General features: G+C 41.9%; 1 protein-coding gene across 1 annotated transcript in view; it reads right to left on the minus strand.

Annotated features, from left to right (window-relative positions):
• Positions 1 to 334: 334 nt before the first annotated feature.
• Positions 335 to 21901, minus strand: part of LOC124803285 (luciferin sulfotransferase-like) — a 32444-nt gene continuing 10877 nt past the window's right edge. The window contains exons 4-7 of the mRNA XM_047264467.1: positions 19224 to 19344; positions 3382 to 3476; positions 1996 to 2177; positions 335 to 518 (exon numbers count right to left, since the gene is read on the minus strand). Coding sequence (XP_047120423.1) covers positions 335 to 518; positions 1996 to 2177; positions 3382 to 3476; positions 19224 to 19344 — 582 coding nt within the window. The remainder of the gene's footprint in view (positions 519 to 1995; positions 2178 to 3381; positions 3477 to 19223; positions 19345 to 21901) is intronic.

Raw genomic sequence — 21901 nt, forward strand, 5'->3', positions numbered from 1 at the left:
GCTTACTGCAACCTACATCCTTCTGAATCTGCTTCGTGTATTCATCTCTTGGTCTCCCTCTACCATAAATACATATGATACAAAATTTAATCGTATCCTTTATGGTCTTAGTTAAGGAATTAGTAGAGGATCGTACTGAAGTATGAGGACAATAGATTTAGACACATTGTAGAAAAATAGTTTATTGTTGGTAAACTAGCTTCACCACAACTCAAAACTTTGAGTTTGTCAGTTGTAACAAGTCTTCGTGTTCATCCAGGAAGTTCTTTCATCTTCGCGAATCTAGCGACCATGCGGGCTGTGCAGAGATTGTGAGCACACGGAGGACGGGTCCTTAGAAGTCGTCGTGTCCGCCAGATACGCCCACCTGGTAGCCAGTGCCTTGGATATGCTTCATCGTCCACTGGTCGAACTTCTCGATGTAGCTGGCAGGCATCTCTGTGCGCCAGCCACCAGCCTCGCCGCGGCGCATGAACTTGGTGGGATCCGCGCCAGCTTTCTCCGCTTCAGTTGGCTCTCTGAGAACAACCGGGACAGCGTGGTAAGCCTCAAATGTCAGTATATATAAGCATACAGGTGCATGATTCAGAGCTGCTACCACTCGACGCACGCTGATGGTGTACGGCCAACATTATACAGGTCGTAAAAGATATTAAATTCGTTATTTTGAGATAAAGAGCCATTGGTTACAAATAAGCCAGTAACAAACTCCTTCCACCCTCTTAAGGATTAGAACCCTCACGTATAAAACAGCCTCAAGCCTCTTATTACTTAAAAAAGAGGTAATGTTTCAAATATTTTATGTTAAACGTGCAAAACATTTATGTAGGTCTGTAAACGAGAAAGAGTACAGAAAAGGTTTTTTTAATTATGTTTAAAATTTGGTGGAAATCGCTAAGTGTGTCATTACCAAACACTGGATGAGTATACCATGCTAAATTTGACCTCCGTAGTAAGGAAAGCTTTCAATGTTCATGAAGTCGTGTCTCCTGAGTTAAGTGTCGTAGAATGTTTGAGGTACATTCATTGATATATGTGCATATAGTCTGCAAAATATGTTGCCAATGGAATTATTAGTTCGAAACCGACAAATTGAAACATCAGTCCAGACGCTGAAGTTTTAATGCTCGAACAGTGAAAATGTAGTAAGCGATAAACATTTTTCCTTTCATTTTTCTGGTAGAGTTGTCACGAGAGAAAGTTTCTAAATAATTTGAAGTTACATGTAAAGTTGCTGAAAGTCCTTCTGTGTTCTCATTCTGGTTGGATTCAGTCTATGCACGTTACACGCTGCGAGTTTTGCTGCCTGTGACTTTAACACTTAATGTATTGTGTTCAACCTGTAACGTAAAATTATACTGTTAACGATATACACCTAAATTCTACAATTTCATAAAGGCCTAAGACTTCATTTACTCAACCTCACTTTCTCCATCCATCTTCCTACTCCAATCAGTATCCTCTCCCATCTAGTCAGTAACGCGGTACAACTGCATACATCACCAAATGTTTGCCAGGAGCATCGAGCATCGTCACCTACACTACTAGAACGCCACTATTTGATCAAAAATATCACTTAATTTTTATACCTCAATTAATTATAATTAAATAATTATCATAGTCATTAATTACGGACATTTAATAATGATAACATTATAATTAATTATAAATTAATTATAGTTGATAATTATAAACATTAATTATAAACATTAAGCTTAATATTTAATTTCATTTAGTCCAAGAGCAATAGTGTTCTGGCAGCTCACTTACAGGACGGAGCAAGGACTATGAGGTGGGAGGCTGGGGAACACGACATGAAATTATCAACAAAGATCATAAATGTATCACTTAATAGACTGCGAGTACAATTCGATCAGAAGATCAGTGAGCAAAATTGTCCGGCGTGAAAATGAGGATAGTTTTAGTGAACCGTAACGTAGCGAAAGTGAATACGACACAGTACTTTATTTCGCAGGATCTAATGTGAGTACATACTTTTTCGGCAGTTCGCCGAGGCCATTCTGTTGCCTGACTTTGGCGATGTTCGCTTGCTGGTTGACAGCGGGGTTGTTCTTCATGTTGGAGAAGCTAAGATGCTCACAGAGTTGTTCCATCTGCTCGTCGCTCACATGTTTTCCCATGAATTTCGCTGTTCGCCTGATCACCCTCGGAAGATCCTGGAAGTGGGACGTACAACTGTTAGAAGAAGTTCTCAAAATATTCCAAAGCAAATGCAGAAACGAATTAGCATACACAAACGATAGGTTATAATTCCTATTACTCAACTTTGAACTGAAAACTTGTAATATTACGATGTCAGTTCAGAATCACTGATGACTTTGGCATCCTATGTGACATCTGTTAACTAGTGATATGCGTCGTTGTGATAGATTTACTCCGTACAGTGTGATGTTTACCACGTCATTTCCTAGATATTTCTTTGTAGGGCACAGTGCAGCAACAGTGACAGAGAAATTTTAGGTACACATGCTGTGTTCGTCTCTTAACAAGTCTTCAGAATGGATTATGGGTGTGTTATTTCTGAAGTGGCCTAGTTAGTTAACGGGGAACATTTTTATTGACTAAACTCGAGGAAATATGAGGAGAAATTCTATTGAATGTGCCACATATAAACAGAGCATTTTACATTGCCAAACAGTTTCCTCAGGGACAGCAACGGGGTTATCAAACAAGTGAAGCGCAGTCCACAGAATATGGGTATCAAAATTACAAAATGACAGACATGACAGTGTAACATTGGCGCCGTATGGCGCCGTATGGTTTCTCTCAGAATCAGTAGTAAATATTTCATAAGGAGGTACTAATTCCGTCAGAGGCGACAAACACATGGAATACCAATACGCATATATGCAGAAGGCGGTACGGTAGTAACGCGTACACAAGATGTAAAATAGCACTGCTTTGGCGGAGCTATCATTTGTGCTCAGATGATTCATGTGTAAAGATTTTCGAAGTCATTATGGCCGCACAACAGAAATTAAACGACTTTAGAGCGGAATGGTGGTAGGAGCTAGTTGTGTAGGTCGTCCCAATTCGGAACTCGTTAAGCAGCTCAATATTTCGAGATCCACAGTGTCAAGAATGCGCCGAGAATACCAAATTTCAGGCATTGCTTCTGACTACGGACAATGCAGTGGCCAACGACCTTAACGAAGGAGAGCAGTTAAGAAATGGTAGCGGTCGTAAAGTTCTAGTTGCTGCAAGCATAGGCGACTATGAATAAATGGCACATACCACATGATAATTCTCAGTTTCCTGCTACTCACAAATGGAATTCGTATCTTCAACAGAATTTAAATGATGTGGCACGAAATATGCCCATAAGGGGAATTTGTTGTTATAGGTATTCGAAGCGCTTACCTTCTTCATTTCTTCGTACGTGTTGAACAGTACATTTGGTTCATTCCTCAGTTTCCAGAAATCGAGTACGTGATCCCAGAACGGAGTGAAAGGTACTGCAAAGCAAGAAGACGCCATTTAAACACTTGGTGAGGGATGCAAGTACATTAAGCATTTCATATTTTTGTATAACGTACGGAAACTGAATTACAGATGTGTCTGCAGAGAACAATACGTCAATCACAGGCGAAAAACAGACCAATCGAGAAGTGCAGTCGCTACGATACTGACTGAACTCTCATGCTGGAATACCGGGGTTCAAAACCAAGTTTTGTTATCCAGATTTGGGTATTCCTTGGTTTCCCTATATCGCTTAAGCCAAGTACTCGAATCATTCTGTTGAAAAGAGCAAGGCTGATTTCTTTCCCCATGTTTATCTAATCCGAGCTTATACTTCGTACATTAGGATCCCTCTTCGACGGTACCCTAAATCCCAAGCATCCGTATTCCTGTCCAAAATAAAACGATACAGCTTCATAGTTCTATCTGAGAACTCTCTGTTCGTTGTGAATCGTCATATTCGCACGGTGTATTACTTCATCCATAAAATTGTGGGGATCCAGCCGTAATGAATCTTTGTCTGCTGCTATTATTTAAGCTATAAACAGTTCAGCTGTCTTCGGAGCGAGCAAGAATGACTGACCGTAGCCCCCCCCCCCCTTTCTCCCGTCCACCTTCATTACCGGTAGGGAGAGCCAATTACGCATGCGTACGCGGTATAACATAGTGGAAGAAGTAACACACGACGGAAGGGACGTGTGCTACCGTGTCGGCCTCCGTGAAGTAAGCTACGACACAATCTTTTAAAAGGGGAGACTACACTCCATGGCCTTTCTCCTTTCACAAGAAATCATCTCTAAATACACTGCCTAACAAAAAAAATTAAGCACCCAGAAGACAAGATCCGATGTCAGTGTAACCTCCATCTATGACAGCCACAACGGCCACAAGAGTTCATTAGCTTCTTTCGTGTTTAGTAGTGTTCCCAAGCCTGGTAGTGCACATAAGGAGAGTGATCAGCGTCAGATGCTGAGTGAACACTGGATATGGCGATGCCGAGTACTCGTGTGAGATAGCGTTATTAGCAACTGACAGAGATTGAAAGGGGTCTTATTGTGTGTCTCCATTTGACACGCTGGTCGAATCGTGCAGTATCCAGATTCTTAGGGTATCCGAATGCGACAGTGATCCGATGATGGACTGCATGGGAATCGGAGGGTGGGAATACTCGTCGTCCAAGTGGTATTTCTTCCGTTATGATTTGATGTGTACCCATGCGCAACTTTCTCGCCATACTGACAAATAAGGTCGTTGGAAGCCCTTTACCACAGTCTACGATAAACAGTCGCGAAACTCCTAAGCGCAAAGAAATTCAATCTTTTGAGTCAAGTTACTACGTGCCACCCGCTTGGGGCGCTAGCATCGCTTCAGCTATAAAATGCAGCTGACGTTTACTAACGGAAGAACGGAATGATACAATGGGATAACTTGCTACTTATAATATTTGTTACTTCCGTATTTCCAGTATGAAAAGGAAAATGTAATAAAAGAAACCTGTATCGTACTAATGTCAACGTATACTACCGAGCGAAGTGGCACATGGTTAGCACAATGGACTCGCATTCGGTAGGACGACGGTTCAAACCCACTTCCAGCCATTCTGATTTAGGTTTTCAGTGATTTCCCTAAATCGCTTCACGCAAATGCCGGGATGATTCGTTTGAAAGCGCAAGGCCGATTTCCTTCCGCGCCCTTCCCTCATCTGATGGGACCGATGACCTTGCTGTTTGATCTCCGCCCCCAAATCAACCAACCAATCAACATATAATAACGAAAGCTCAGTGCAGTGTAATATATTCGGTACACAGTAGCAAAGTCGCAGTCATATCATCTAAAATTGTTTCAGACGGGAAATGAATTTTGTTTGGCACATACTTTCTGATGCTTTGCACCGAGTGTACTTTGTTCTAAAAGTTTCTTTTCGGATTTCAGATTCATTTTAATGCATTCGAAACTAGGCATGTTTTTTACAAGCTAGAAGATAATTTTTATTGCTGCCACAATTTATAGCGGCACCATTAACTTCGAAACACGACGTCATCTGCGGTTTGAATGTACTTCGACACTCAGTATATACGAGGGTTATTCGTAAATTAAGGAAGGATAGGTCGCGAAATGGAAAATACAGTGAAAATCTGATCAAGCTTTTGCACAGATGCGTTGGGCAGTGTGTCTAGTACGCCCATCGATCGCATCATGTCGCTCTTTTCAGTTCTGAGCTCACAGTGAGAACGTAAAGATGGCTGGAAATTAGCGTCTCCCGCCAAGTATCAGGGCTTGGCGAAAGATTTAGCCTCAAGCTATACAATCCACATAACATTACTGAGATGCGGTTCGCTCTACACGACAATTCTCGGCCGCACCCTATGGGGGCAATGAAGATGCTCCTGCAGCGTTTTCGGTGGGAAGTGTTTGATCACCCACAATACAGACAGTAATTGGCTACCCCTGAAGTTCATCTCTGCTCAAATGAACCGCTGGCTATGAAGACAATATTTTGACACAGACAACGAGCACAAGTCAAGAGTAGAAAATTGTCGAAAAGCATTGGCGGCTGTCTTCTATATCGAGGGAATTGAGAAGTTGGTACAACGCTACGACAGATGTCAAACTCTGAGCGGCGATTGCATAGAGAAGTAGCTGGAAGGTGTAGCTAACCTTTGCAAATAAGAGAGTTTTGATTTTGAGTGTGGTTTCCATTTCGCGACCTATCGTTCCTTACTTTCCGTATAGCCCTCGTACAAAACACAATCGTTCTGCAGTGTGTTTATTCATGCCAGCCGCATCGTAGCGTTGCACTAGTGGTTGCATAAAATTGCGGAAGTTTCGCACCCTGTTGTCTTAGACTATGGCTTTACCGTCAGTCTTTCGGACTCCCTTCGAAGATGGCTGAACGGTTTTCAGCCGAAATATTAGTAACAGATATAACTCCCTCAATTTTATTGGCCATTTCTGTTAGTTATTCGTCTTCTTTTACAATCACAAACGATTTTTTTGACGTGGAAATAAAAAGAAATCATTACTATATACACCACCAAAGCGCTTCTACAAAACTTTATTTCCCTGTAACCAGTCTCCACTATTTCGTACTCATCTGACAGATCTGGATGCAATTCATAATGAGGCAACACATCCTTTTCTAAAGAGTATGAATGTGTGTAATGCTGTAAGCGTACTGTATGGTTAAGTATTTTCTTCAAATCCTAACGTTTTATGAACGACGTGTCCTTTATTATAAAGAATGTTAAATATATATTAATTATATGGATGCAAGTGGGGCTATAAACTCAAAAGTTATATACGGGGTGAATGAAATGTCTTTACCTATAGACACAGTTCCATATGTGTTCCGTTTCTTTGAGATCTCTTTACCAACATCTCCTTCGTCACCACCTCTACAGTATCTCGTATTCGTACCGTAACGAGTTGCAAATCAATAACTAGTGAACTGAACACTTTTTCCTTAACGTAACACCATCAAAAGAAGTCAACAGGAATTATGTCCGGTGAACGCGATGGCCATGATGCTGGACCGTGTCTGCCGATCCATTTGTCACGAAAAGTCATCCTAGAACTGGCCAACGAGTAACCTTCAGTGTCGTGGTGTACCGTATTGTTGAAACACTTGCCATATCTGATATACCTGTATCTGAGGTGCAACGTAAAGTTCCAACATGTATTCATGAAACCTGTATCCAGAAATAAATTTTTACAACCAGCGTAAGACTTTCTGCTCACCCTTTACGAAACAACTAGTTACCATATCCACATCTACTTCTACATAATTATTCCGCAATTCTCAGTTAAGTGCCTGGCAGAGGGTTCATCGAACCACCTTCGAGTTATTTCTCTATCCTTCCAAACTCGAACAACGCGCTCAGATTTCTCTTATTTTATTATGATGATTATTTCTCCATACAGAGAGGGCGCCAACAAATTATTTTCGCATTCGGAGGAAAAAGCTGGTAATTGAAATTTCATGAAAAGATCGTGCCTGAAGGGAAAATGCCTTTGTTTTCATGATTGCAACCCCAACTCGCACACCGTATCCGTGGCACTCTCTCCCCTATTTCGTCACAATGCAAAACGAGTTGCCCTTTTGAATTTTTCTATGCCCTCATTCAATCCTATCTGTTGCTGAGCCCACATAATGCAGCAATATTCTAGAAGAGGACGAATAAACGTATTGTAGACAATCTCTTTAGTAGACAAGTTGCATTTTTCAAGTGTTCTGTCAATATATTTCGATCTTAAGTTCGTTTTCACACAACATTATTTACACGATCGTACTAATTTAAGTTATTCGTAATTGTAATTCCTAAGTATTTAGTTGAATTAACAGTCTTTAGATTTATGTGGCTTATCGTGTGACCGAAATTTAGTGGATTCTTTTTAATATTCATGTGGATGACTTCTCTCTTTTCACGACAGTGTCAGTTGCCACTTTTGGCACTATACAAAGATTTCGTGAAATTATTTTACGAATTGTTTTTATCATATGGTAACTTTACTAGGTGGTAAATGACTGAATCAACTGCAAATAATGTGTTCAGATTGTCTCCTAAATCTTTTATATAGATCAGCAACAACAGAGGTTCTGTAACAGTTCCTTGGGGAACACGAGATATTACTTCTGTTTTACTTGATGATTTTCCGTCAGTGACTACGAAGTATGACCTTTCTGTCAGGAAATCACGAATCCACTTGCACAACTGATGCACGAACGCAATTTGATTAGAAGTTGCTTCTGAGGAACGGTGTTAAAAGACTTCTGCGTATATAAATAGTATATGAACATATGGTATCAGTTTGGCATCCCCTATCGCCAGTGCTCATTACTTCGTGAGAACAAAGAGGTAGTTGTATTTCACAAGAACGTTATTTTATTAATCTGTGTTGGTGATTTGTCAATGAATCATTCTCATGGAGGTAATTCCCTGCTTTCGAACACAGTAAGCCTACATGTTCCAAAATTCTACTGCAAATCGACGTTAGGGATGTGGGTCCGTAATTCATCGTAATGCTCCTGTTTCCTTTCTTGAACGTTGGTGTGAGTTGTGCAGCCATCCAGTCTTTAGGTACGGATCTTTCGACGAGCGAGAGCATATGATTGTTAAATATGGAGCTATTGTATCAGGATGCTCTGAAAGGAATATGACTGGAGCCGAGGAATTACCTTCCTTCATTAAGGTATCTAAGCTACTTCGCCACACAATCTTCGTCTAAGTTACACATGTTAGCAGTTGTTCTTGATTCGAATTCTGGAATATTTACTTGGTCTTCTTTGGTGCAGGAATTTTGGAAATCCCAGTTTAGTGACTCTCCTTTAGTAGCAGTGTCATCAGTAACATCACCATTGCTACCGTGGAGTGAAACTATTGATTACGTCTTAATAAATATCCGTATAGGCTGCTTTTCACACTCAGACGCACACTACCAGATGGTTGGCGCGATGTTACCAAACACTCAAACACAGTTTAACGGAAGCTCAATGCTTCTTGTACGTAAATGTCAAACAAGGTATGCCGGCCGTGGTGGCAGAGCGGTTCTAGGTGCTTTAGTTCGGAACCGTGCAGCTGCTACGGTCGCAGGTTCGAATCCTGCCTCGGGCATGGATGTGTGTGATGTCCTTAGGTTAGTTAGGTTTAAGTAGTTCTAAGTCTAGGGGACTGATGAGCTCCGATGTTAAGTCCCATAGCGCTTAGAGCCATTTGAACCATTTTTTCAAAGAAGGTATGTCGACGTATCAACGTGTGTATCGAGTAGCACTGATGTTCATACGTTGAAAACTGGCCTATTTTGTTGTCTGAATTACGTACAATTCAGTAAACTATGGTAACTTCAATGCCGATTTACAATAATGTAATTTTCATTCCTTCATCTCAGGCCTGCACCCGGAACAGCATTATTTCTTCTACCAATATTTTGGCTGATAGCCTTCCAACTATCTTCAAAACGAATTGCTGGAGAAAGCCACTTGATACAGTACCGTGTAGTAAGCGCCATTACGTCAGAGAAAACACTGACAGCGTCAGTCATAGATAAAACTTCTTGCTTCTAAGAGTAAAACTAAGCAAGCGCAGAATCATCAAGTCGACAACGCTTACGAATTATGTGGGTGATTATTATAATGGATAGCAAGTGTTGGAATGCAAAAACGCGGTTCAGAAGAACAGGGAAGTATGAAACTTGATTGCGGCAGATATTGCAAGCGTTAATTTTTAGAAAAATTGTGAGTAACATTGATGCATCTACTTATGAGTTCGCCAAATATATAGTCACGTTGTTGAAATCTTTAGCAGATAGAAATGGTCATCACGTCCGTAATTCAGCTGATTTTAATTAGTCGGTTAAAGTCTTTGAAATTTAACACCTGCCGTTTGGTGGTTAGTTTTGACGTCGTCTGCTTCTTCATTGACGTGCCTATTGACTTTTTATCAGAGAGTGGCAGCAAGCTTGAAGTGTGGAAATGATGTCGCTATTTAAGAGCGCTCCGATCTCCACTTACTTTTTATTTGATAACCATCATTTTGAACAGATAAACGATCTCCCCACCGGTAGTCCTCTCTCATTCACGGTAGCTAATTTATTTATGGTAGACTTTGAAGAAAAGGCACACAACTCTGCAATGTTAAAACCGACAGTTGTAGAGATATGTCAGTAACATACTCGTATTCATAGTTTGTCTCCACGGCAAGAACAAATTTATGGAGTTTTTTGAGCATCTTGACTCATTCATGAAAATATCAGAAATCGGATTTATCGTGGAACAGGAAATGAACGTCTTTGATATTTGTTCGTAAGGATCCATCTTGATCACATAATTTGTACAATTTATAATTAGTAGTATCACCCATTACAAACAAATGGTTCAAATGGCTCTGAACACTATGGGACTTAATATCTGAGGTCATCAGTCCCCTAGAACTTAGAACTACTTAAAACTAACTAACCTAAGGACATCGCACACATCCATGCCTGAGGCAGCATTCGATCCTGCGACCGTAGCGGTCGCGCGGTTACAAACAAACAAAAAGTGGTGTGACAAACTAAGCTCAATTAGTTGGTGCTAAACCTATAAAGGCCTACGAATATATAGGAAATAACAAATAAAAGAATATTACTAACACCCATGCATATCAACGGTACATACCATAAAAATATTCTGATATCAGCATCAACGTCAATATCTAAACATCTACGTACGTAGCAACTTGTGGTAACGCCCTGGGTGCGTCCTGCAGTTATACAAATATCTGCGGCCAATAGAAGGCACTAATGCAAGGGTACACAAGTAATGAATATTGTAAAACCATAGTTAAAATGCAATATACCTAGTCATTAATTAAAACTATTTCATATGGCAAAATGATCGTCTGACAATAAAACATGAAGAGCCATAGAATACACGAAAATAAAATCCATACTTAAAATCCACATAAAACGCATATACGGTAATGACGGAAATTTCCTAGCTTGAAAAATTAAATAACACATAATAGCGTAAGAGGTGTAAAAGTAACATCAAATATATGAATAGAAACCATTTGTTGTTGTTGTTGTGATCTTCACTCCAGAGAGTGGTTTGATGCAGCTCTCCATTCTACTCTATCCTGTGCAAGCTTCTTCATCTCCCAGTGCCTGCTGCAACCTACATCCTTCTGAATCTGTTCAGTGTATTCATCTCTTGGTCTCCCTCTACAATTTTTACCCTCCGTGCTGTCCTCCAATACTAAATTGGTGATCCTTTTATGCCTCAGAACATGTCCTACCAACCGATCCCTTCTTCTAGTCAAGTTGTGAAACATATTTCTCTTCTCCACAATTCTATTCAATACCTCCTCATTAGTTATGTGATTTACCCATCTAATCTTCAGCATTCTTCTGTTACACTACATTTCGAAAGCTTCTATTCTCTCCTTGTCCAGGCTATTTATCGTCCATGTTTCACTTCCATACATGGCTGCACTTCATACAAATGCTTTCAGAAAAGACTTCCTGACCCTTAAATCTATACTCGATGTTAACAAATTTCTCTTCTTCAGAAACGCTTTCCTTGCCATTGCCAGTCTACATTTTATATCTTCTCTACTTCGAGCATCATCAGTTATTTTGCTCCCCAAATAGCAAAACTCCTTTACTACTTTAAGCGTCTCATTTCCTAAACTAATTCTTGAGCATCACCCGATTTAATTCGACTACATTCCATTATCCTCGTTTTGCTTTTGTTGATGTTCATCTTATATCCTCCTTTCAAGACACTGTCCATTCCGTTCAGCCGCTCTTCCAGGTCCTTTGCTGTCTCTGACAGAATTACAATGTCATCGGCGAACCTCAAAGTTTTTATTTCTTCTCCGTGGATTTTAATTCATACTCCGAATTTTTCTTTTGCTTCCTTTACTGCTTGCTCAATATACAGATTGAATAACATCGGGGAGAGGCTACAACCCTGTCTTACTCCCTTCCCAACCACTGCTTGCCTTTCATGCCCCTCGACTCTTATAATTGCCATCTGGTTTCTATACAAATTGTAAATAGCCTTTCGCTCCCTGTATTTGCCTCCTGCCACCTTCAGAATTTGAAAGAGTATTCCAGTCAAACGTTTTGTTATGACAAAGCAATTAAACATAATCGTAAGTAGATAATTGAGAAGACAATGACTGGTAATTAAAATCTCGATAGTCGATGACACATTCGGAGTGGAACCTCAGCGGCGCCACCTCGTGGCTTCTCTGTATGAAGTTTTTGTTTCCCTGCGGCCGAGCTCGCGGAAGGAGGCCCGGTCTCCTCGCCGCTGATAGACGCGCTCGTGACCGCACGCGAAGCTGCTGCGGCGCACGACGCTGCTCTGGCCACTGGCCTTCTGGAAACGTCGGAATAAGCAGTCAGGTTAAACTCATTCTGTTCATTCAGCAGCCATCTCGGTTGCCGTTTTCTGTGTGCGTGGATTTCCATTTACTCCAGTTGGTTCTATAATTACCCCTTCGGTGCCTTGTGCAACACTTCCGTATTATCCTTTACATTTCCTGCCATGTGTTCTTCTGTATCCAAATGCGTGCGGAATGACCAAATATTTGGGACATATGCATATTCTTTAAAACAAGTCATATATTGCATGGCAGTTTATGCTGTATACTCAGATGATAATTTTGTCATACGAAACAATTTTAATCAGTGACTACACATATTGCATTTTAACTAAAGAATTTACGATACTGTTTAGTCATGTACGCTTCTATTAGAGCTCCTTCTGGCCTCAGTTATTTCTATAAGTGCAGGATGTATAAATACAGATTGCCGGCCGCGGTGGTCTAGCGGTTCTAGGCGCTCAGTCCGGAACCGCGCGACTGCTACGGTCGCAGGTTCGAATCCTGCCTCGGGCACGGATGTGTGTGATGTCCGTAGGTTAGTTAGGTTTAAGTAGTTCTAAGTTCTAGGGGACTGATGACCACAGATGTTAAGTCCCATAGTGCTCAGAGCCATTTTTAAATACAGATCGCACACAGGCCGTCACCGGCAGATGTTATGTACCTAGCTGTATCGATGTTAACGTTGTTTGCTTATATCACAATATTTTTCTGATATGTGCAGGTGGTATGCATGGGTGCTAATCAAGTTATTATTTTTAGTTTTTTATTTCTTATGTATTCCTAGGCCTTTGTAGATTTACTTTCGGCTAATTTCACTTAGTTTGTCATACAACGACCGAAATTGATAATTATAAATTGTACAATGTATGTGATCAAAACGGACCTTTACAAATAAAGTGCCGTAACATAATCGCGGACTCATTTACAGACTTCGACTTCAGTTGATGGTTTTGGATGCATTAGTTTGACATAAGGAGGATAGACTTTTAGGGCATTGCGTGTACGCTAGGCCCAGCCATACCGATACATTAGATATTTCAGGTTTCTAAATGTCACCGTCATTCGCAAACTATGACCATACTTAAATTTTTAGTACATAGCACACATGTAGTGTCTGACGGTGACAGCCAAAACGGTGAACTGGCACGCCATTTAGAAGAGTTGTTTAGTAGAAATCGATACACAAAACTTCAAATGAAGACAGTTGTGCAAGCAAAAACACCGGACTAACCAAAGAAAGAGCAGTAACAAAGAAAAGCTAAGTCTACTGACTTTCTACAGTACGTGAGCAATGTTTCTTCAAAAATTACCAGAATAAAGAAGAACCATAAAGTCAATGTAATTTTTTCTCGCCGGTCAAGACAGCAGCTGTTCTCGTATCTGTGAAAGATGAACTGCTTTTACGAAAGACGGAAATACACACGGAAAACAATGCCGTCGTTGGCGAAATGCGGAAACGGAGCATCTGACGTTCAAAAGGGCATGATCATTGGCTGGTGGGCCAAGGGTGGAAGCATTTCCGAATCGGCTTAGGTTCTAAACTGTTTGCGTGCGGCTGTGGTTAAAGTATACCGCGTATCGCAAAATGGCACTAACCAAAACTGGCTCAGAGGCAACTGTGGTGCACCACGGGACATAGACGATAGGGATGAACGACGGCTGCTGAAATATGTACGGGTGAACAGGCGTGCAACTGTTGCCCAACCGACAGCCCAGATGAACCAAGGGGAGCCAACAGTGTCTCCTCAACTACCGTCCAGCGAACGTTGCCTTCATAGCAGGTGCCTCGTTCATGCACCCACGCTGACTGCTGATCATCGACGACGAAGGCTAGGATTTGCACGCCAATAACGCAACTGGTCGTCCATTGAGTGGTGGTAGGGTGCCTTTTCAGATGAATCACGTTTTATGCTCCATAGGAAACATGGCCTGTGCAGCGTGAAATACTCTACAACAATCGTTGGAAGGGTCCACTCCGGAGGAGGGAGTGTTATGGTTTGGGGAATGTTTTTGTGGCATTCCCTTGGTCACTTTGGAATGTACAACTGATCACCGCAAGTATGCATCTATCCTTGGTAGCCATATCCACTCCTATATGCAGTTTGTTTCTTCCTGGCGCGATGACATCTGCCAGCAGGACAACGCAACATGTCACAATGTGTGACACTCTCCAGATCACCAAATTCCCCGAATTTAAGCCCAATCGAGAATCTGTGAGACTACCTCGAATAGGCTGTGCGTGCCATGGATCCTCAATCGAGAAACCTAGAGCAGGTTGCCACGGCACTGGAGTTGACGTGCCTCCACATCCCTGTCCGTACCTTCCAGAAGCTCACTGACTCTCTTGTTGCATGTCTGGAAGCAGTTCGTGCAGCAAAATGTGCCTACTCAGGCTACTGACAGGCGGTCACATTAATGCGACTGTACAATGTATAAGATGCACTCAAAAAGAAGCGAGATGGAGGGTATAAAATGAAACCTGCTGAAATGATCATAATTTCATTACCTACAGAAGGATGTGCGGCATCTATAAGAACGCTGAGGTTCCAAACTCCCCACTGGAGGGACACAGGCGCATACCCACATGACGACATGATCACTTGCACGCGTCGACTTTTCACTGCACTCAGTTGTGGTGAAAATATTGAAATGGAGACTTCAAAATAAAAGCAAAGAGAGGTAGTGCGTTTCGTGACAGCGGAAGATGTGCGGGGTTTTGTGTTGGCAGAAGAGCCAACACCGTGTTACGAGTGGAGGCCGAAATGCACGCGTTTTAGCTCACGGAGGCTGGCGTGAGGAGGGAAGAACTATACTGACGTGAGGTCTGGAACATGACAAGGAATGAGAATGCAGAAAGCGGACGTAATTAGTTTGATAACTTTAATCCATTAATGATGAACGTCTCTCTTGACGGTACAAGATTCACAATACTATATGTTCAGAATACATTCATAGTAACTGAATATGGCGCCTTCCTAGGTCGTAGTAAATGACGTAGCTGAAGGCTATGCTAAACTGTCGTCTCTGCAAATGAGAGCGTATGTAGACAGTGAACCATCGCTAGCAAAGTCGGCTGTACAACTGGGGCGAGTGCTAGGGAGTCTCTTTAGACTAGACCTGCCGTGTGGCGGCGCTCGGTCTGCAATCACTGATAGTGGCGACTCTCGGGTCCGACGTATACTAACGGACCGCGGCCGATTTAAAGGCTGCCACCTAGCAAGTGTGGTGTCTGGCGGTGACACCACACGGGGAACGGAAATTCATCGAAGACTGGCACAAGCGAACGGGGAGCATATTATGTCCGTTGCAGTTCCGTTGCTACCATAGTTAGCCAGTCTTCAATAATGATGGCAACCACCTTCTAAACAATGTCGGCAATGCCGTGTGGCTAATGAGGAGATCCACCTATTGGAGAAATGTATCGGCAATGCGTTGTACGTCATCGGCCAATGAAATCCGTCCTTTCTTGAATCGCTTGTGCCATTCCTTGAAACTCGTATGGGACGTACAGCGCTGTTCCTAACGTGGCCATTCTTCTATGAGTTTCAGTTCCCTGTACTCCTTGCGCTATCAGGAAACGCTCTCTGTACTTTTGCTCTTCTTTTGTAGCGTCCATTTCAGTGTTTACAGCATTACTGAATACAGTGGACGGTCTAAACTTGCGTGTGCTCGCTCTGTGATCCCGTGGTCGTGCGCCGACGTCCATCTAGCGGCGAGTATGAGGCCTTGCCGCTATTATAGGGACCCATTCTACTTTCGCAGGCAATGGCATTTTGATACTTTCAGCGGTTTTCATTTAATAGTCTTCAATCGTTGCTTTTTGATTGAACCTTATATTCAGTTCCTTGTCAGTGTGGTGTAGAATGCGCACGACAAACAATACGCACTTTACAAGAACGGAGTACTGAACACTGTCGACACACCCGCTTTCTTATAGCTAAACAAATCTACAGTTGCTGAACATTGCATTTCCACCGGCCATGGATTACGGGAAAACCATGATATTGGTCACTGTCTCACACCGTTGGGATTCAGTGGTCAAGGAAGGTGTGGGAACAAGATTAGCAGAGAACTTGCTAAAACTAGAAAAGAGCTTCCAGCTGGACGAATCATGCAAACAACTTACTTCACGTCTGCGCTCTTCAAGAGTACATTATTCTGAGTCTTCACCGCATGGCATATGCCACCCACTTTAATAAGCAACGAATGACTGTGCACTTCCTTTGTTTTACTCTTAGATGCTTAACGTTTGATTTACAATTGACGCTCTTGTTGCCGGCAATGTTATCTCCGATGTATACTCGTTTCCTCCACAATATCGTGTCCAGTGGTTTAAAATCCTGCCAGAGACTCACCTTGAACATGGCCAGAACATGGAAAGAAGAAATAATGCTTTCTTGGATGCACGATCAGAAAATGATTGCGTATTCTATCAGCAGAAACAACTTCAAGAAACTCAGTGTAGTTTCTTTTCTGATATTATACATTAAAACTGTACTTCACGCAAAGAAGTAACTAGATCAAACTTGATCATAAGAAGTTCAGAGTTACTCATTAGATACATTGGTAGTTAGTGTAAGCTGTCATGGTTAGTGGAAGCTTGCTTGCAATGTTAACCAGATGTATGAAAGTGTCTCTGTTTATCTGATATAATTAAATCGCTGACCTCCAAGATGATGATGAAACGGTCCGTTGCCTACGAAATTAAACAGCAATTACAGTTAACTCACTTTATTGGTCTAGAATATGCAAGAAATGGTTTGGCAAACAGTGATAATGATACGGTAATGCCTTGGCAAGCCTGGGATTAGGATCTGGAGTGTGGTTCAAAAGAACATGTATCTGTATTAAAAATTATATTTGCTTAAATGGTAACACGATTCCCAAAGGGTTAGTGCTTAGGGACAGAAAGTGCTACAGATGGGTATGCATTTGCATCGATACCCGGAGCTGAAAGCATTTGAACCTACAGCTGCAGGCAAGTCTTCAGAATAAATCTTGAAATTATTTTATGTCGTTAAAAAGACTCGAATTTCCTTATGGTACGTCTCGGCGTTGCGGCCATATCACACCATGTTAATCAGCAGAGAACACCGCGAAAACAGTCATTGGTTCCGTATCAACAACTCCCTTTTGCGTCTAAGTTAAAATCAACCGGTAAAGTGCCTAAGTCCCCTGCTCACCATATCTGCTCGAATAGACCCCTGGCTGAGGAGAGGTGCCCCGTAATGGTTTCTGACTGCAGAGATGCTCGGCTGTAGAATACTATTGTAGCGTCTGCTTACTATAAGGAAGACCTGTGCATCTACGTTTTCTGTCATCACATAACTTTGATTGTACGATAAATATTCTGAGTGCTGGGCAGTGAAAAATAGCCTTTAAAGACTCTTATCCTCATTCCCCTTCCCTCATTTCAGGCGGTTAACCAGTAACAATCTTCGTAACACTTGGCGCCGAAAAACTGTGTCCTCCTCTTTATTTCTCCGACTGTGGCCTACTAGAATGGACCTCTGTAAGCACAGCCATGTTTCTCTCTCCAACTTCTAAATTATTTATGTTACGTAGTCTTAGCGGTTTTCATAGTGGATTAAATATTTTGTCTTACTGGGCCTCACCTCAGTGGTGGTGTTCCACAACTTCGGTGGCCAAAACTGTGCCATTCCTCACTCCGCTAGCAGGTGTTATCTGTAGCAGTCTGTGCATTTCGAAGAAGATCTGCTTATTAGCATTCTGTCCACAACGGCGCTCTTCAAGGTCTCTACCAATAAAGGCGCGTATCTCCATACAACACACAGCATGGGCCAGTCTGCCGCCTAGCATTCAGACTTTGCAGGTGTTTAAGTGCCCTTCACGAATTCTGGCCGCGGCAGCTCTCCCCTCCCGGCTTTTATGACCTACTGCGCATTCTCTCTCTTACGGCTCAGTGCAAGATGCGTTCGTAGATGCCTCTTGTTTAGGTGAACATACGGTTAAATATAAAAATGTAATCTACATTAGTTAAGTACAAGCAAACACTGGTACTATACAAATTTCATTTATCAGTGGGAATTAATTATTCTGATTTGATTTGTCTTTTTATTCCTAGTTTTATATCACTTATGTGATAGTTTGGGAAAAACGCTCGTGTAACACTAGGCATACCCAAACTGACACTTAAATACGGGAAGCATTGCGCTTCAGGTCATTTGTGTTTTAGTGATGTTTAGTGTCCTACCATACACCAGGTAGTCTCTGTTTTATGGTGTAAAATAGGCGATATTGATATTCTTCAGCAAAATTTTGTGCGCACTTATTGTGTATTACGCTCAGGACTGCCTCATAATGTCGAAATAGTCGAAACTAGCTACACCAAAATAAAATTTTATAGTAGCGCTTTGGTGGTGTACATAAGAATGTCCTTCATCAAAGCTGTTGATCACAATTAATAAAACACTTTATAAAGAAATAATTTAATACAACATACTGCAATTTGATGCATTAACTAATAAATGTGTATACCGTTTCCCATCTACAATGCGTCTATTACTGTTATATATTTCATTCATCCGTTCTTCAGGGAGCTGTCAAGATTCTATGCTGGTCTGTTAATTGTTTCACTATCCATGTTATTTGTGTCATGTATCCCGTGTAGGATACAATTTTAGTAGGTTCGAAGTTAGCTAGTAACATACCAGTATTTGTCTTCTTTACAATACGAGGCAGGTTATTTTCAACAACTGAAGTGGATAAATTATAAGAGAAAGAAATTAATTTAGGTTGAATTAGACAGTCCAAGGTATTGTATTCAGAATCTTACTATCCCTTTCTCTAATTTAAATAAAACATATTTCGTGGTAGTTCTTACTGATTTGCAGTTGCAGTGCAGGTACTCACTTTGATCCATCATGAACCAGTCCATAAAGTGCTCAAACGTGAATCTGAAGCCATAAACCAGGTTATAGTAGTGGTAATAAGATAGTGCCGCATCTTTTGGCTCTCTGGAGACGTAAATCACCTGCAGGGAACAGAAAACAAACGCTGCAGTTTAGTGACAAACAACAATTATTGTGTAGGTGGCTTTGGACTGTTATGCGTGGACTGATATGTTGAGAAGCATCACGTAGTGTTCTGACACACTACACTGAAATAGCTTTATCCTCCTCGACCAGATCAGTGCTGCAGGTGAAATAACATGGCAAAGTGAAACGGGATGCTGCACAAACATCAAAAATTATTAAGAGTTGCGAAAAACGTCGACACACATATTTGCTATGTAAATGCAGAAGCACTATCGAAGGAAAAATTGCTTACCTCTAGTTCAACGGCTTAGAGGATGGAATTATGAAACACATAAACTGTTCACGAATGGTAATTCTTCTGGAGACTGAAGGGTCATGCGAATTCCAGCTATAGTTGTTCATTCAAAGGGTCCAGAAGGCAGTTAATGTCAGAACTCAGGTTCACGCCGTATTTCTTGATTACCGGAAAGTCTATGCACCATCTGTGCACCATCGCATAGAAGAACTCATGAAGAGTAAAGAGGTACTGGCGCAGAAACGCATCCTCCGCCTGGGCTCCGGGCGAGTCTATCCTGTTGTTCCAAAGGGGTGGCCACCTCAGTTGCCTCTCACCTGCCGTCATGTACAGTTCCAGCAGTTTCTTTGCTGTCTCATTAGTACGTAATTGTATGAGATGCCATTATTTGAAGAGCCAAATGAGAAACCAAAAATCTCATTATCAACTGCGCTTTAGAGGGTAGAGAAATCACTAACTATTCCAATCATTGAATAAAGAGAGCCCGCCTCTAGTGACATTTAGTAGTCGAGGTGGGGAAAATGTAACTAAAAGTATTTCCCATGGCTTGACTACTTCAGAAAAACGGTACAGAAAAAGAAGAAATATTTATTGTTAGGCAATATTGTCGATTGGTTATGTGGAGACTGATACATAATTTCCAGAGGACCCATGTACTTTATTTTACATTCTTAGTATTTTAGTAAGCAATGTTGTCCACTGTATTACATTTTTTACATTTTTACTACTATGAAATTTCCCTCTGACCGACTTTATTTTTCTTTGGTTGATCTTTTGTGTATGTGACTAACCTTTTTCAGTACTCCAGTGAAAAGATATTGACTTAGAACGTCTAACTTCCAAACATCATTAGTATTCAAGATAGCATCTAGCTTACTCTAGGATAGGGTGATAAGAACTCTGCTGTTCGCTGTATGTACACTATCTGATTAAAAGTATCGGGACAACTATTAGTGGTCATTAATATGAGGTGTCCGCCCTTCACCTTTACGGTGACATGAACTATGCTAGGCACACGTTCAGTGAGGTGCCTGAATATCTGTGAGGGAATTCTCCAGACCCAAAACTGGACAAGGTAGTGATGTTGGATGCTGTGGTCTTGAGCGAAGCAGACGTTCTACCTCGTCCCAAAGGCGTTCCGTTGCGTTCAGGTCGGGACTCCGGGCTTCAGGAATGTTGTTGTCCACACAGCATTGCCCCGCAGAGGCTGCTTTGTTACAGGCTACAATGTCATGCAGATAAGTAAGTCATCGTTTCCAAACTGTTCCTCTACTGTGCACAGTACAAAAATCTGTAAAAAGTATTCCTATCCATCCGCATTTAGCGTTTTCTAAAGTAAAGTAAGGGGACGATACCCTAACCACGAAAAACACTCCTGTCCACAGCTCGTGCGCTAGTGGCTAGCGTTGCTGCCTCTGGGTCATGGGGTCCCAGGTTCGATTCCCAGCCGGGTCACGGTTTTATCCACCTGTTGTGTTGTCCTCATCATTTCATCATCATTCGGGAAGATAGCGAGACTGGACAGCGAAAAGATTGGAAATTTTTGCAGGCGCTGATAACCTCGTAGTTGAGAGATCAAAACACCCCCAAACCATTACACCACTTTCTCCAGACCATACCTCACTTTCGTCATTACACATGACAGCAGACAAAGTTTTGAAGGCGTTTGCTGAACCCAAACCCTTCCATCAGACTGCTACAGCGCTATTCATCACTCCAAATCACTCATTCCCTACCATTCACTGTCCAGTAGCATCTCTCCTTACACCATTTCATACGTCTCTGAGCAGTGTCTGTAAAAACTTGTGGCTAATGAGGACCTGCTCGAGCATTGTATCCCGTTCTTTTCATTTTCCTGCCGGCCGGTGTGGCCGCCGGCCGCGGTGGCCGTGCGGTTCTAGGCGCTTCAGTCCGGAACCGAGCGCTGCTACGGTCGCAGGACCGAATCCAGCCTCGGGCATGGGTGTGTGTGACGTCCTTAGGATAGTTAGGTTTAAGTAGTTCTAAGTTCTAGGTGACTGATGACCTCAGATGTTAAGTCCCATAGTGCTCAGAGCCATTTGAACCAACCGGTGTGGCCGAGCGGTTCTAGGCGCTTCAGTCTGGAACTGCGCTGCTGCTACGGTCGCAGGTTCGAATCCTGCCTCGGGCATGGATGTGTGTGTTTTGATTTTCCTGCGCACAGTCATTCCGCTAGATTTCATTAGATTTTTACAGAAACTTCCTGCAGTGCTCGACGGACTTCCTCTGTTTGGTCT

This window comes from Schistocerca piceifrons, chromosome 6 (assembly GCF_021461385.2).
Source record: "Schistocerca piceifrons isolate TAMUIC-IGC-003096 chromosome 6, iqSchPice1.1, whole genome shotgun sequence".
NCBI classification, from domain to species: Eukaryota; Metazoa; Arthropoda; class Insecta; order Orthoptera; family Acrididae; genus Schistocerca; species Schistocerca piceifrons.